This window comes from Crinia signifera, chromosome 2, assembly GCF_055691185.1.
Source record: "Crinia signifera chromosome 2, ASM5569118v1, whole genome shotgun sequence".
NCBI lineage: Eukaryota > Metazoa > Chordata > Amphibia > Anura > Myobatrachidae > Crinia > Crinia signifera.
The window spans coordinates 99,614,460-99,631,662 of NC_139218.1; the positions used below are offsets into that span (position 1 = coordinate 99,614,460).

General features: G+C 44.4%; 1 protein-coding gene across 7 annotated transcripts in view; it reads left to right on the top strand.

Annotated features, from left to right (window-relative positions):
• Positions 1 to 17,203, top strand: part of LOC146058800 (uncharacterized) — a 508,052-nt gene that overhangs the window by 13,806 nt on the left and 477,043 nt on the right. For all 7 annotated transcript variants that reach the window (XM_083171028.1, XM_083171024.1, XM_083171022.1 and 4 more), the window contains exons 2-3: positions 1,387 to 1,439; positions 3,693 to 3,747. In XM_083171028.1, the coding sequence (XP_083027154.1) occupies positions 1,387 to 1,439; positions 3,693 to 3,747 (108 nt within the window). The remainder of the gene's footprint in view (positions 1 to 1,386; positions 1,440 to 3,692; positions 3,748 to 17,203) is intronic.

Below are 17,203 nucleotides of genomic sequence, written 5' to 3' on the forward strand. Positions count from 1 at the left end.
TGATGTGCCCTTTAAGCTGTGTACACGTTAGGAGACACTACAAATGATGCAATGTCATCAACCATTTCCTTTAAACTGCCTGGAACTTCCTGACAAACTATATAGTGTGCACACACTTAACGATTTTACAAACAATTTCGTTAGTAGTCACATTCTATTAGTATGCTGTCATTGGCGATCTCCTCAAATTGAGCTGCATGTACAGACAACAAAGGACATCACTAACGACTCACGGGAGCGTACATAGTGATATAGTGCACACTGAAATGTTGTTATGACTGCTCGTTATCATGAATATTGTTTAAAATATTGTGTAATGTGTTTGCAGCTTTAGACATAAAAATCTGATCACATTATGCGCCTCAATGTTTGACCATGTTTCCGCCAGACCCACCATCTAATGTTGGCACAGTCTAATCTCTAATGCTGCTTTCCCACTGCAGACCCGTTTTAAGTACTGGTATTTTTAAACGGTATTAGCATTCCCACTGCAGCAGATTACCGTTTTAAATACCGTTTAAGTACCATTCCCATTGCAGTAAACTGTTTAAAATGTAAAGAGTGCCTAACCCCCACCAAGTGTAAAGAGTGCCTAACCCCCCCCCAAGTGTAAAGAGTGCCTAACCCCCTGTGCCCCCATCTCCCCTCCCCTTGTACTTACATGCACAGGGATCCAGGCCGGGGATGCAGCGCAGTGGGGAGGCAGCGGGGGTCCATACGGGGTCCAGGCAGTCCCTGTGCCTGATGAGAACTAGTAGTTCCCACTTTGCGCATGTGTCATGAGCGCAGACCCTAATAATGAGCCGCTCATTACATATGTGCATATGTTATGAGCGGCTTATTATTATGCACTGCGCTCATGACACATGCGCAAAGTGGGAACTACTAGTTTTTATCAGGCACAGGGACTGCCTGGAGTTTAAATACGGTTTAAAAGGCATTCCCACTGCCTTAAAAACTGTATTTAACCGTGTAGGACTCTGCTTTTTAAACGGGTTGAAATACCGGTTATCTTTAACCGGTATTTCAACTCTGGCGCTTTCCCACTGCAGCCTTAAACGGTAAATTGCGCTGAAAAATCGGCAATTTACCATTTTAGACCTGCAGTGGGAAAGGGGCATAATAGTCATGATCTACCTGCTCTGGCCTGGTGGTAAATAAGAAGGAAAGAGAACATGACATATGTAAAAATACACCATACTCATTAAACCACCTTCGTATTTGCCTTAAAATTGCATAGCTCAAAAAATACTTAAAATCTTTGTATTATTACAAACCACAAAAGCAGAATTTTATTCCATTACCATGTTGTATGTAAAATGAATACATGTCGGACACTATTGCTTACCATATTGGTAACAGTACATGTTATGTGTCTTTTTACAGGTGACAGTTGCTAGAGTGAAGAGAGTAACCGCTTCAGTCTCATTAATTGGATGGTAAGAAATGTTCCTGTTAATGTGGCTAAATATGGCTTAATGTTTTGGCCTCTTGTGCTGTCAATGGTGTAGAAATTCTATGATTTCCTATAGAGGTCAGCTGTCAATTTTTGTTTTATTATAAAGGTGTTCTGGGCTATGTTTAATTTAAAATAAATGAATTTACTTATGTAATATACCGTCTTCAATAAATGTATTGAAGACAGACAGTGGTGCATCATCCCTTGGCTACCCACTTACAGAGCAAAGGATCCTGTATAAAGTCATTTATTCCACACATCTTACCGCAAACAACTTACCTTTTTTGTCTGTATAGACTTTGTAGCCCCCAATTCCAATATCTAGGATGACCCCATACTCTCTACAACTTGATAGAATTTATATGAACTCCAAGCAATATAATATACTTACCATCAACAGGTATTATATAACCAGTGAGACACAGTGACATGTAATTGTAAACAATTTATTTATTTTTGTATATTATTTATTTCCACAAATATTTCACATATCAGATGGTTTTTATGGATATGTATTGAAAGGTACATTTTTATAAATTCTGTCTCTGTGCACCATAAAAGAGACAATCGTTCCTCTATTTTGTCTACAATATGTAGATATGTTCACTGTCACTCTAGCAGTAGCACCAGCTGGAGTGTAACGGAAGCTAGGTACCTTGATGTAAGGTTTTTGCATAGACGACAGAAGGGAGGGATGCAATTGGATAAAAGAAAACCAGTTTTAATAAAGATACTGCGATACAGAAGATGAATTGTGGCACAAAGGTAATACTGAAGATATGAAATAACCAGAGTCAATGATATATAAAACTTATCGTAAAGTTCGTAGTGGATGGATAACGAGGTTGAAAACTGAAGATGACTTGAAGTGTAGATTTAAAGAATAAACGTAAACTTGAATAGTTGATTTGAAGGTTTTACTTGAAGAGATGATTGAATTGAAGATTGAATGATTGAATGAAAGATTGGATGATTGAATGGTTGAACGATTGGGTGATTGGACGATTGGGTGATTGGACGATGGACGGTTGGATGATTGGAAGGTTGGAAGATTGGATAGTTGATAGGATGAATCCGAGAAGTATTGCAGCAGGCCTGATTAGCTGTGACCAGGAAGAGTTGCAGTGGAAGTAACCGTCAGGTGAGGAAAGGGTGATCCCCTTTGGGGGGCTAACCTTGTCCGGACCGTAGAGGCGGTAGATGGTCATCACAGCAGGCGAGCAGGAGTGGATTCGGTCTGGAGATAGCTGACAGGCAGCAGCGTTTTCAGCAGGAAAGGGAGTCAGATGCCTAGGGAAAGGACATCATTGTACTGACTGCCTGTTTAGCCCAGCTGGTCAGTATTTAAAAGGAGAGCTGCACTGTAATTGGCTGAAGGTAATTGGTAGTGCAGCCTGGTTGGAGAAACCAACAAGATGGCCGCCGCCAGGAAAGGCGACAGGTTTCAGAGTCAGGAAGTGTGTGCAGTACACTCCAGGCAGCGTGTCCAGCAAGGCCCATGCAGAGTTCACAACGTCATGGCGCCTCAGTGCGGGAGGCATGGGTGGCAGACATGGTGGTCATGACATTCACAATGTCAACATATGAAATCTTAACAAAATGCCTATGGTAGGTTTAGGCTGTGGAAGCAGAGGGTTATTGTTAGGCTACGGGAGGGGAGGGTTAGGGGTAATGTGCTAATTTTTTCAAATAACCAAAGGAACTCTGGTGAAATCAACTGACTGTAACATGATGAATCATGTTGACATTTCAACCAGTCGATGCACCTGTGGTGGCCAATAAATTGTTTCATGTCTAATTAAATATATCTTAAGCCCCGTACACACGTGGGGATTTATCGCCGAGCGATGTGCGATATATCGCTCAGTATCCCGTTTGCATCAGCGACCAGAGATGGTCGCTGATGAAAAAGAAACTGCCCGGGGGAGCCCGGCAGTGGAAATCAGCTGGTCGCAGGAGCATGTTCCTGCGACCAGCGATCACTACGGAGGAGAAAACGAGAGCGCGCACCCGGCGATATATTGCCGGTGCACACTCCCATCGCGGGCAAAATGGTCGCTCAGCGACCATATTGGCCGCAATATTAGACAAAATCGCCCCCGTGTGTACACAGCCATATTGTTTGGCTTAGAATGAGATATGCATTCATTTGTGAATGAAATGTAGTATTATCCATATGTGAAATAGTCATTACAGATGCATTGCATGGTAATTGTGTATATTTGTGTTACAGTTTCTCTATGCTTCTTGTCATCTGGCTGTTCAGAAAATACAATTCCTTGGCACAGGTAAGGCTGAGTTTATAGCTTCTCTTATCATCACTTATGTTGCCAAAGAACACTGGGCCTTATTTTGGTTCATTCTTTCTGACAAAATCCTTCTTAGATGGGCAAAACCATGTGCACTGCAGGTGGGGCAGGTGTTACTTGTGCAGAGAGAATTAGATTTGGGTGGGGTTTTACTTCAAAGTGAGATCTATATTGCAGTGTAAAAATAAAGCAGTCAGTATTTTCACTGCACAGAAACAAAATTACTCACCCAAATCTAATTCTCTCTGCACAAGTAACACCTGCCCCACCTGCAGTGCACATGGTTTTGCCCATCTAAGAAGGATTTTGTCAGAAAGAATGAACCGAAATAAGGCCCACTGTGACCTGGTTCTGAGTCTGACAAAGCAATGTTTGCATCTTTTGCCACCATCATGTCTGTGACTTTTTGCTGATACCGTTACAATATCCATACCTGGTGCACACTCGTGTGTGCAAATATGCAAGGACTGAGATAACCACTTTGAATGTCGTTTGACGCTCAAATAGAGTTTGGTGCATCTTTTGCAAAAATATAGGCCCTTATTCAGATCTGATCGCAGTACAAATTTGTTCTCAAAATTGGCAAAACCATGTGCACTGCAGGTGGAGCAGATCTAACATGTATAGAGAGAGTAACATTTGGGTGGGGTGTGTTGGAACTGAAATCTAAATGGCTGTGTAAAAATAATGCAACCAGTATTTACTCTGCACAGAAACAAAATTACTCACACAGATCTATCTCTCTCTATACATGTTACATACAGTATGCCTCACCTGCAGTGCACATGGTTTTGCCCATTTTGAGAACAAATTTGTCCAGCGATCAGATCTGAATATGGGCCATAATTTTGCTTTGTGGCTCCAGATATTGTAAGGATACATACAGTATGTTTGAAGGCTTTCCTGATTGTATGGGATGTGCCAAAGCTGTTAGACATGAAACATGATACAGTTTGATCATGGCTATCAATTCCTTTTCTTTTCAATGAATCGGGATTGAATAGCACGTTGTGGTGTACACATTCGGTTTAGAATATATAGTACAGATCTGTATTATATAGTCTTGCCCGCGCAGTCTATTTTATTCCATTCCAATGCTGCGGGGCCGGGCATGGGGATCAAATCGAAATCAAATTTTGATTAGATTATATTTATATAAACAAAACCGAATAGAAAAATAGACTACATTGAACCGTTTTTGCACCCTATAACCCTTTCCCTCGTGTGCTTTTCCACTTGGACTTTTTCCGTTCCTGATGTTTTACTCTGGGTAATTGGATAGGCCCTAAGTCACATTTTCTTGTTCTGTTTATACTTTGTATCAGTAATAACAAGAATAATAAATATTGAAGTATTTGTAGCAATTTATCATTGTTTTCAGTAGTTACATGTCTTTGGTCGCTGATGGTGTCTTCGCATAGAAATTTGGTGTTCTGACTGTCAAGTGCCAGAAAGTCCATGAATTGGTGTTAACAGCCGTGGATTGTGGGGAAATGGCTGAGAACTGGACAATCTGCGGTCGTTTCCAACAAAACAGCCTTCAATGCTTAACGACAGCATTGAATAGGTGGGCGCGGCACCGATTGAATACCCCTCAATATCACAAAACGTAGTTCTGGACAAGCCAAGTCCACCACTCTTTTGTAAATTAATCTTTTACTAGATCATTTTTCCTCAACTTCAACTGAAGAGCATGTGTTAGTTTTAGATGAAAACCTGTGAGAAAGAACTATACATTTGACTTGTCAACCTATGTTACAAACTAAACGATAAATCGCTACGGTACTTATTTATATACTAGTGTCACCTTTGGGACATTGGCCTGATTCAGACATCGACACATCTGCGTTCACATCTACGTTTTTATGGGGACGCCTATAAAACACTGTACATTCCCCTGCTGCCACCCCCTGCTTGCCCCCTTCCCTCCCCTAATTGTCGCCGAAGGCGTTCGTACAGGTGGTTTAGCACATGCGCATATTCACACATGAGCAGGCCCCTACCATCGAAAACGGGGCCTAATTTGGAACCCACTGAACTGGTCTGAATAGGCACCTTTATTATTCATTTACATGGAATGGCCCATATGGTACCAAAGGGGGGAAACAGTCCTGTTCTTAACCCTTTGAGTGGCAAGAGAATTTGTGAGGATGTGAGCCAAATGTGAGCGACGCTGGCATTTTTAGTGGATATGTACATCTCACACAAATGTTGGCACTCAAAGGATTAATGTACTTTTAACGAAGGATAGATTCTGTACCTATTGCTATTTGCCAATTTTCCTGTGCCACCTGAAAGGGGAACATCTTTTTTTAATTATGTTCAGAAATGAAATCAATAATATTTTTTCTAGAGGTCTCTATTTTTGTCTTTAAAAAGTGTTATATGTGGAGCGCTCACTTTACAAAGAATATAAACTGTTACAAAATCAATTCATTTTATTTATAGACTTTTTTGTGAAATCAGCAGAATTGCCTAAATGCAAACTGATATAAAGGACAGATGTCTAGTTGAGAATGACCTGGGAATGTCATTTCTATTTAGCAACATGAATAACATGACAAAGAGCAAGACAGTGTATTCATATCTACTGTACAAAGGGCAATAACCAGACATCCTTTATCTGACCTGTCTGTCACACTGCTCTTTTCACGTGAATGCTGTGTGAGTGAGGTTGCGTTGCTTAAATTATCATTTTAGATAAACACATAAAGATAGTGCAGTGAAATAAAACTGTTCAATGATAGCACGAAATGTACTGTAAATATGTATGAGCACGTCTGCAAATAAAGATTTCCTAGTTCACTATACTTCCCATGCAGCATGGCTCTAGTGATATCCTCTGTCACCCTGCATGTACAGATGATGGAGGACATTCCTAACGACCTGCAGCAGGGCGCATTGTTAACGATATATCACCTGATTCACACATGATCACTGCTCTGCAAAATTGTACCTATAGAAAGTGAGGGACTTCTGATACAAAGAACATGGAGTCACTGGACCATTGAAGCGCCATTCTATGTAAATGTTCATCCAGTAAACGTCTTTATTGAGTAATTGCAATATTAAAACAGCAAAGTGCAGTGTGATGAAGAGGTCACGTTACCTGTCCTCACTCAGGGGGACAAAGAGGCTAGCAGTGAGCCTGGGAGATTATGATAGGACATCAGTGTCTGGATAGACCGTCAACAGGTCAACACCAAAAGCTCAACATGCACAAAGTCAACACTGAAAAAAGGCCAACACACAAAAGAGGTCAACATGACAATGATCGACACGTGAAAATGTCTACATCAATTTTTTTTACTTTTTCAAGCTTTACCACTCACGAGAACTACAACCGATAAAGGAGGCTTGCCTTGGGTGCGGGGACCAAATCATTCAATGGTCGCTGACGATCTGGAACGTACACGTAAAACTAAGACACTCTCAGTTGCCTTCGTTTTGTGTGTTTCTTGTATGAAAACAGGGTGGGGAACACCCATGAAACACTGGGCATTAGCATGTGCGCATCCCCTTGCCGCAACCCCACGTCCCCCGACCACACTGGTGGGTGCAAATGGAACAGTGAACTAGCAGTTCACCGTGCCCGCTCCCACCCAGCATATGCACATGTGCAGAAATACAAAAACATCAGTCCCCCGTGCGAACACGCGGGGGGCCGCGTAAACTAGAATAACCCCCAAGTGTGCTAATTGCAGCAAGGCACCTGGCTTGAAGCATGGTGAGCAAAGCGAAGGTACATATTACACTATTTCGGGGTCCATGTGTTTAGGTGTGTAGACATTGACACAAAAAATTTGAAAAACGTATGTGTCCACCAATGCTATGTCGACCTATTGCAAGCGTCGACCTTGATTTGCTTTTTCCCCATATACAGTGTGCCTGCAAGGTGCAAACGGGATTAGACAAGATTTCCTGTGCCTGCGCAAACCCTGCCAGCATTCAATAATGGAAGTCCTGGTTCTCCCAGCTACTTTCATTAGAAAATGGATCATTATTATTATTGACAGAAGCCACCTTCTTTACCCACAAATCATTGTGCTCCCCTATAAAAATGGGTGCTTTTTTATGAAAAAGGAGGACTGTTAAATGTTACTTGTACTGTGGAACTGCACTTTCATACATAACCCTTATTATCTAATCAGTCTGGCTTAGTATGTCTAGGGGCAGTCCTGATCTAATCAGTCTGTCTGACTCCCGTATGGAGGGAAGTGTTACATAAGTTACATCATTCATCTTGAAATTTGATTCAGAGCCAGAGAGCTTAATATTTCATTGAACTTTCACATTCTCACTAGTCCAGACGATTATCATAACCTTTACGCAGCCTCAATACATGATAGGTTTAGCAATCTATTATCCATTATTACATAATCTGTAGCATGGCTGAGCTCTGTGACACTAATAGCTTTACATTTTCTGCTGAGGTGGTTACATTTGATGCCATAGCCTGTAACCTCATTTCCCTGTCTGCTTCCATAGAAGATTTCTGGGAGAGGTAGGGTGTGATATGTCTGCTAACTTCCCAATGTTGTAGTTTTCTGTATGCAGATGCTGCTTAAACTGATCAGTCAAACAGATTTTTGTTCTAACACATGGAAATTTGATGCATTCTGTTTCAACATAAGGATTATACATTAAATTTAGAATCACCCCAACTGTGGTCAATGATAACCCATTCAGACACCCCACCAGCAGTGTAACATGGTTTTGTCCATTTGAGAAAGATTTTGCGGTACTTATGTAGTATCTGGGCTGCCGATTTCAAAATCGGGTCGGATCGGGAGATCGCATCGCATCGCATGCGACCATGCGATTCGATGCGATGCGATGCGATGCGATGACCCGATTTTTCCATAGGAATCAATGTTAAAATGGACTGAGTCCATTTTAACATGGAATTCAATGGGAAAAATGGGTCCTTTTCATACCCCTACTATCCAAGTGGGCATGGAGTTGGATATAAACCTGTGGCGAGCGTAGCGAGCCACCGAGCCCGAAGCGTGGCGAGCGAAGCGAGCCCCGCGAGGGGACGAATACCGTCCCCTCGCGGGGCTCGCTTCGCTCGCCACGCTTCGGGCTCGGTGGCTCGCTACGCTCGCCACAGGTTTATATCCAACTCCATGCCCACTTGGATAGTAGGGGTATGAAAAGGACCCATTTTTCCATAGGAATCATTTTAACATTGATTCCTATGGAAAAATTGGGTCATCGCATCCGATATCGGATGCGATGTGATGCGATGCGATGCGATATCGCATCGCATCGCATCTGATTGTATGCCTTAACTTAAGGCATACAATCAAAAAATCGGCAGCCCAGATACTACATAAGTACCGATTTTGCTTTTGCGACCCATGCTGAATGAGGCGCATGGTATTGCTTATAGCGATTTCACACCTTTGGTCCTGATTAATTAGAACTGCCTGTGTATATCCTCACATACTTCACATTGTCTGGTATTATGTACCTGGTTTATTTTCCTTCTGTCTTCCAGTTGACGTGCTTCCCTGCCCATCTCCACTTCAGGCAGACGGGCAGGGAACAGGCAGAGCGAGTAGATGGGCAGGGAGCGGGGACAAAGCTGCAGTGCTTCCGGGGGCATGGCGGCGGACGGCAATGGTGATAGCATGCCGCTCTAATGAGCGGCTCCATCTGTAAATGGAACCCAGAACCCATGGCACATATTTTATGAACCATTGTGTTACGCTAATGCAGTAGTTTCTAAACTCTGTGGTAGATGTATGAAGCAGTGATAAGGGAAAAGTGAGCCAGCGGAGAAGTGGCCCATGGAAACCAATCAGCATTGAAGTATCTGTAATTTGCATAATGTAAAATTATACAGAACAGCTGATTGGTTGCCATGGGCCACTACTCCTCTGGCTCACTTCGCCCTTACACTGCTTCAAACATCTACCCTTATATCCATTGTTGAGCATGTATGGTATAATCAGACAGACACTAGTTAAGTCACCTGTACTGATACATGGACATCCTACAAACCTGCACCACAAGGGTGCTTGAGAGCTGAGTTTGGGAAGTACTGCACTAATGTCTTCTCCAGACTGAGATGTGATTAACTAAGCCTCAGTGGGGGAAATTTACTAAGATGTGTATTCTACTTCACATGTGATGTAGCTATGGGCAACCAATCAGATCCTATATACTATCTTCTAGAGCAGGGGTGTCCAAACTTTTTGCCACAAGGGCCAAATTTGAAGTGAAGTGTAAATGTGTGGGGGCGACCATTCAGCCTGACATTCTTTGAATCATTAATTACATCAGAATGGTCCCCCACTCTGCCCCCATTCACTCTATGTCCCCCAGCCTGCCCTTCCTTCACTGTATGTCCCCCATTCACTGTATGGGGGACAGAGTGAATGGGTGCAGAGTGGGGAACAGCCTGCCCCCCTTCTCTTAATGTCCATCAGTGCCTCCATTCATTGTATGTCCCCAAGCCTGACCCTCCTTCACTGTATGACTCCCTTCACTGTATGACCCCCATTCACTATGTACCCCACTCTGCCCCCATTCACTGTATGTCCCCCAGCCCGCCGCTGCTCCCCCTTCTCTGAATGGCCATCACTGCCTCCATTTACTGTATGTCCCCCAGCATGACCCTCCTTCACTGTATGTCCCCCACTCTGCCCCCTCCCTTCTCTGTATGTTTACCAGTCCCTTGTGCATAGGCGAATCTAGGGGGTGGTCCGGGGGTGCACAGGACCACCCATTAGTGCATATTGTAGCTGAGGGATGGGGCTTTCCAACGAGCACAGCCCCGTGTCTCTAGCCCCCTGGGAACCGGAGATACGACCAGGCAAAGCTGGAACGTTTTCCCTATAGGATAACATGGGACCCGCTAATTCCGACCCCCACCCAGTTTAACGGCTGCCAGTTCCCCCTTCGGCATCACTGAAGCTCGAGGTTGATCTCAGTCAAACCCAAATCGCTGGGCCTTCAATCTGATACCCAGGCTTGATCCATCTGGGTTAATTGGTTCCAGGGATATTAAGGTTAAACCATTTTTTTTTTCATTTCTTAAATGTAATTTCATGACTGTTTATGTTCTTTGAGGGCAGATTTCTCTGGAACCAAACAGCCCAGTTTTATGGGACCAAAATCATTCGAAGCCAAGTTCTTCAATATGATACTGGTCTCATGTAAATGGGTCAGTTAGTTCCGAAGATATAGCTGGTTGGTTAAAGGGGGGTAGGGAGAGGGGAGTGGTTGTCTCTCCCCCTCACACCAGAAAATGCAGGGACTAGGCTGGTGTATAAGGTGTCAGCCTGGGAATGTCCCTGCATGATCCTGGGACCATATTCCCGCGTAAATCCCTGAATTTTCTGTTGTGAAAGGGGTATTATTTCAAACAGCCGTGACCTGCAGTGCTCTGAATACAGCCGGGCAGCCCCCTGCTCTCTGCCCAGCTGTCAATATGTGTCACCTAGGGTGGCCAATCCCGGAATCGGCGGGATCCCGGGATTTGGCCCCCAAAATGCCGGGATTTCAATCCCGGAATTGGAGATTCCAATCCCGGGATTTCGGGATTAGACTGCGCATGCGCAGTCTAATTCCGGACATCGTCTGAGCACTCGCTCAGACGCTGCCCGGCTTCTCACATACCCGGCGTGCGGCCTGCGCAGCGTGATGAGGTCAGCTGTCACGCTGCGCAGGCCACACAGCCGCCCACGCGCCAAGCAACCGGCTCAAAACACCTTATCAGTCAAGCACAGTGCACGCCCGCCCAGCTACCCGCCCGCCCAGCTTCCCAAATACCCATCCAAGCTACCCGACTGCCTGCCCAGCTACCCGACCACCCACCCAGCTTCCCGACCACCCGTCCGCCCCCCTGCCCAGCTACCCGACCTCCGGACATACACGGCTCCCAGCAACCCGGCTAGCAGACATACCTGCAGCCCACCTGGCTCCCAGCAATATCTGCACGCTCGCCCACCCACCCAGCACCCGCAAATGTGAGTACTGTGAATGTGCAGGGTGGCCGGGGCGTTTTTTTTTTATTCAAATTAGGGAAGCCAATCCCGGGAATCCCGGGATTGAGCATTTTTCAATCCCGAATCCCGGGATTGAAAAAATGCCCCGGGATTGGCTTCCCTAGTGTCACCCCTGCAGCTTCCACTCCAATTCTTCTTCCCGCTTTCATCTCAGCCTCCCCCCCCCCCCCCTTAATCATGTGGTGCCGGCGCTCGGCGTGCTCCCCCGACGTCACGCACAACAACAGCGCACACAATATTTCAAATGTCCACTCGGACACCAGAGGGGACACCAGGAGGGGAGTGGGAGCGTGCTCTGCGCTGTGCTCTGCTCCTCTCCCCATAGAAGCAGCTGCACCGCTCTCCATCTCTCCCCGCAGCAGCAGCGAAGGCTCATATAAAAATTTACAGTAAGTGGCACTTTTGGGGGCATTGCTTAAGGGACGCTACAAGTGGCGGTATGTGGGGGCATTATGCATAATGTGTGGCTTAATGTGTAAGGGGCATTACGGTGTGCAGCATCATGTGTAAGCGGCATTATGTGTGCAGCATCATGTGTAAGGGACATTATGTGTGCAGCATCATGTGTAATGGGTACTATGGTGTGCGGCATCATGTGTAATGGGTACTATGGTGTGCGGCATCATGTGTAATGGGTACTATGGTGCCATCAAGCAAGAACCCCCTAGCAATGAGCACGTAGGTAAGCAGCACTTATGTCGCAAATATGTAATGGGCATTACGGTTTGTTATATAGTATGTAATGGGCATCATGATGTGTGGCACAATGTGTAATGGGCATTATGGTGTGTGGCCTTATGTGTAAGTGGCATTACGGCATGTAGCTTTATGTGTAATGGGTATTACGGAGTTTGCTAAAATGTGTTATGGGCATTACTGTGTATGGTCTAAAGCAGGCATGTCCAACGTTGGCCCTCCAGATGTTGTGAAACTACACATCCCAGCATGCTTTGCCACAGTTTTGCTATCAGAGAATGCTAAAACTATTGCAAAGCATGCTGGGATGTGTAGTTTCACAACATCTGGAGGGCCAACGTTGGACATGCCTGGTCTAAAGTGTAACACCACACCCCTTTTTGTGATGCCACGCCTCCTTCCCATGGGGCCACACCCCTTTTTGCTGCGCCGCGCAAAGGTCCCCTACTTTTGTGTGTAGATTTGGGACCACCCATTACCATAATTCTAGATTCACCTATGCTTGTGTGAGCCAGAGGAAGGAGAGGCAAAGCAGGCACTGCAAGGACAGGAGATGCTTGGGCTCCCGCTGCTGCCCTCCTCGGTTCTGCATGTTACGGGAGCAAGCTTCCCCCTTGCTGCCTCCCTCCCCAAACACTGCTGTCACTATGATTGTGGAGTAGGGTGATATACGATTGCAGCAGCAGGGGTAGGACGCCAAACACATCTGACTTTGGCGGCCGGCACCTCCTTACTGCAGCAGACAGCAAGGTAAAGGCGCGCTCGCCGGGGCCCCACCGTTAGTGTCCTGTGCTGTGCTTCCCACATCTGATGCTCTGCCCGCTTCCAGCTGGAGGCTGCGGGCCACTTTAAATGACAGCACGGGCCGCAATTGGCCCCTGGGCCTGACTTTGGACATGCCTGTTCTAGAGGGTGCTAAATAAATAAGTAGTTTCTGATTGGTTGCCCATAGCAACATCACATGTGAAATAGAATACACATCTTAGTAAATTTCCCCCAAAATGTCTATGTAATTACTAGAGTAGGCTAATGATGGCAAACAGTGCCCCTCTCTACCACACCCAGGGCATTGCCACTTTTCTTACAAAGGAAAATCCACATTCCCTAAATTGCTTCTTTTTATATTGCTTTTACTAGAAACAATTCAATACACTAACATACTTATTGCTTTATTCCATTAAATTATCTGTATACATTTTAATTATAGTCAATTGACTATCTTTGACCAATTAAACAGTATGTCATTAGTAATGTGTATATTTTGTTGATGTGTTTCAACTGAGCATTTGCTGGGCAGAACATTATACCCCTTTTTACCCTCATAAGATTCGAATTTTGAAATATCCCTGTTTTTTGGTGGCTGCAGTTTTCAGACCACCCAACAGGTCACATGTAACAATTTACCCAGCAGGGGACAGAGGAAAGTTCACCAACTGTTATATTTTCCAGAGCACAATGGTGATGTATTGTAAATGGCAGGCGGGTGTTTCGGCACAAATCCGAAACAAAGCAACCGACTGTATCAAAACACCAATATTTTTCTGCAAATGTACGGACCAAGACCTTTAATTTGGTATCTTCTCAGACAACCGCATCATATATGAACCACAACACTACCACCATGTTGATGAAGTGATGAGTACATTTCTAAGTGGAGTGCTGGTATAAAGTTGAAGTACAGAGCAGGCCTCCCAACTTTCGACCGGGGGGACTCCTGCGTGTGCACTCAAATATAGGCAAATGGGCATGGCCTGTCTCTCTATCTCTGGGGATCGATGCTGTGTGCTAGACAGAGCAACGGGTGGCAGGGAGGACTCCCACCTAATATAGGACAGTCACAGAAAAACAAAAAAATTGGGTTGTGAGCTATGTAAATGGTTTGACTTCATCTTTCATATTTGTTTATTTGGTACTTATGTAGTATCTGGGCGTCCGATTTTGTGATTGTATGCCTTACCTTAAGGCATACAATCAGATGCGATGCGATGCGATTCAATGCGATTTTGCATAGGATTCAATGTTAAGAAGGTCCTGTTCATTTCCCCACTATCCAAGTGGGCATAGAGTTGATTTTATATAGCGTGGCGAGCGCAGCGAGCCACCGAGCCCGAAGCGTGGCGAGCGGACGCATATTTCTTAAAAAGTATTCTGTGTCCCCTCGCGGGGCTCGCTACGCTCGCCACGCTTCGGGCTCGGTGGCTCGCTACGCTCGCCACAGGTTTATATCCAACTCCATGCCCACTTGGATAGTGGGGAAAGGAAAAGGACCCCTTTTTCCCATTGAATTCTATGTTAAAATGGACTCAGACCATTTTAACATTGAATCCTATGGAAAAATCTTGACCATCACATCGCATACGATTTGGTCGCATGCGATGCGATCCGATCCGATTTCTAAATCGGACGCCCAGATACTACATAAGTACCGTTTATTTATATTTCCAAATGAATTTTCCTCTATGTAATAGAATAAATATCCTTGTCCTGGGCTTCTCCAATATGATAACTAAACAGAGCTAGAAGAATGACCTCTCACACTGCACAGGAAAAACAAATAACCTCCCGAGCTTCTGCTTTTTTCCATTCCAGTTACGACAAGTTGGGCCTGGGAAAGTAATCAGAGCTAATAATCAGTCTCAGCGAATGCCATTATCATGTAGTTGTGCACTCTACAGCTATGCTGCTTAATGAGCATAGCAAACATCGGGAGATCCATCAACAGAACCCCCCACGTGATTTGCATGGTTTCATTGCAGAAAATCATTTTTCTAAATGCTGCTGTACTTTACATCTTTAAATGTACAGCGGTTCAGCAGCCTCAAACGGAACATAATTACGCTGCCTAGTTCAGGCAACTTATTCCAAGGGGTTTCATCTTTTTCCTCCTCACTCAGATCATCTGTTTGCTTAAACATATTATAAGATTGGTGTTTTGCATACCGCTGCACAGCAATGTATGTTTTTTGCATAATGAACAAGAACAGGATTCCCATGGAGAATCTCATGCCGGAGATTCATATTCCTAGAAGACGAGCGACTGGGCTGACTGTGATGTATGAGCGCTACTGTCAGAGCAGAATAATTCATTACACAAAACCAATGCTGTGTCCCAGACGTCTGAGAAAGCAGTAGCCCCATATTATAACCTGCCCCCCCCAAAAATCTCCATTTAAAAACTAATATATGTTAGCATCATAATTAATAAGAAAGTAGAAGTAATAGTTGAATAAATAATGAATCGGCATACACCTGTTTTTGCATTCTTGGCAAATATGTCATCCTCTGCCACCTGTGTGGTCACTATTCATTTTGGTTCAGACTCGTGTTTGTATATCTGTATCTTCTGACTGCCACAAATAAATATGACCATTTTTTAACATGTTGCTTTCCTCCTTCATCATGCAAATGATTATGCTGTGAGTTTGCTCTGAAGTGTAGATAGTGATCTCTGCTGAATATTCTATACAGAGCTTTTTTTGATCTCAAGTATATTTAAACTTTTTTTTTCAGGGTTGGCTCTGTTATCTGTATTGAGGATAAACTACTGTCGTATTACATTAACTTACTTCCAGAGCTGGTTCATCTACACATCACAGCTTTCATGCAAAGGCATAGGCAGAACGTTGCCCCATAGCAACATTTTGTAGGGGGCTCTGAACAAATGCGCAGATACCTCTCTGTAACAATTGTTAATTTATGCACAATATTAATGTCCCAGTTTATATTCTGAGCCATAGCTGCATCTTAGTTAAAGTTATGCTCCATAGTAGTGCCCTAGGTCATATTACGTCACACTGTAGGGATGCCCAGTACACATTATGCAACACTGCACCTCTAATTCACATTATGACATACATTGCCCCCATTTCATGTTATACCACACGTGAGTGACTCTATTTAACATTGAGCCACATTACAGTGCTTCAGTTCATATTATGTGACCTAATACTGCCCCCCATTACAGTGAATAGACAATGATATAGGCTATGTAATATAGGTTGGTGGAAGACCAAAGAAAGAGCATAGTACTCTCTCTTGAGTGCATACTCCCAACTGTCCTGATTACAGTGAGATATCACCGCTAATTGGACACTCTCCTACTGTCCTACCCACGGTTTCGCAGTGGGGGGCAACTGTTGAGAAAGCCGGTGATGACTGCTGCTCTGCAAAGCAGCCTGTGATCACTGAATAGATGTTGTGCACATGCTATCAGTGCAAGAGTGCTGGGCATGTCCCCAAAATAAAAAAAATATGGTGGGTCGCGGCACTAGGCCATGCCCTTCACCCATGGCCATGCCCACCCATCTTGTGGCACCACCGTTTTCTGGACCGCACACGCCTAAGGCGTGTCAAGTCCCGATCCGGAAATCACAAAGTTGGGAGGTATGTGAGTGCACAATGTGGAAAATAAAGTAAATAATGAGGTTTAGAGGTACCCTCTAAAATATTGATGTTGTTATAGACAGGAGAGGACTCCCATATGCACAGGCGCCCACTATCCTCCAAAGCTGGACTATCTAGTACCGTGAATGCTATTAGCACGCAGGCGCAATAATGAGTTAATGCAGCCGATCCCGAAAATAGAGTGAACCCTCAGTGGAACGCATGCTGGAACGCATGCTCGTCCACATAGCGGGGCACACTCTTTACAGACAGGTGAACCACATAAAATATAAAGTATAGCATAGAGCGCACAAAGCACCTTACATCTATATGCAATT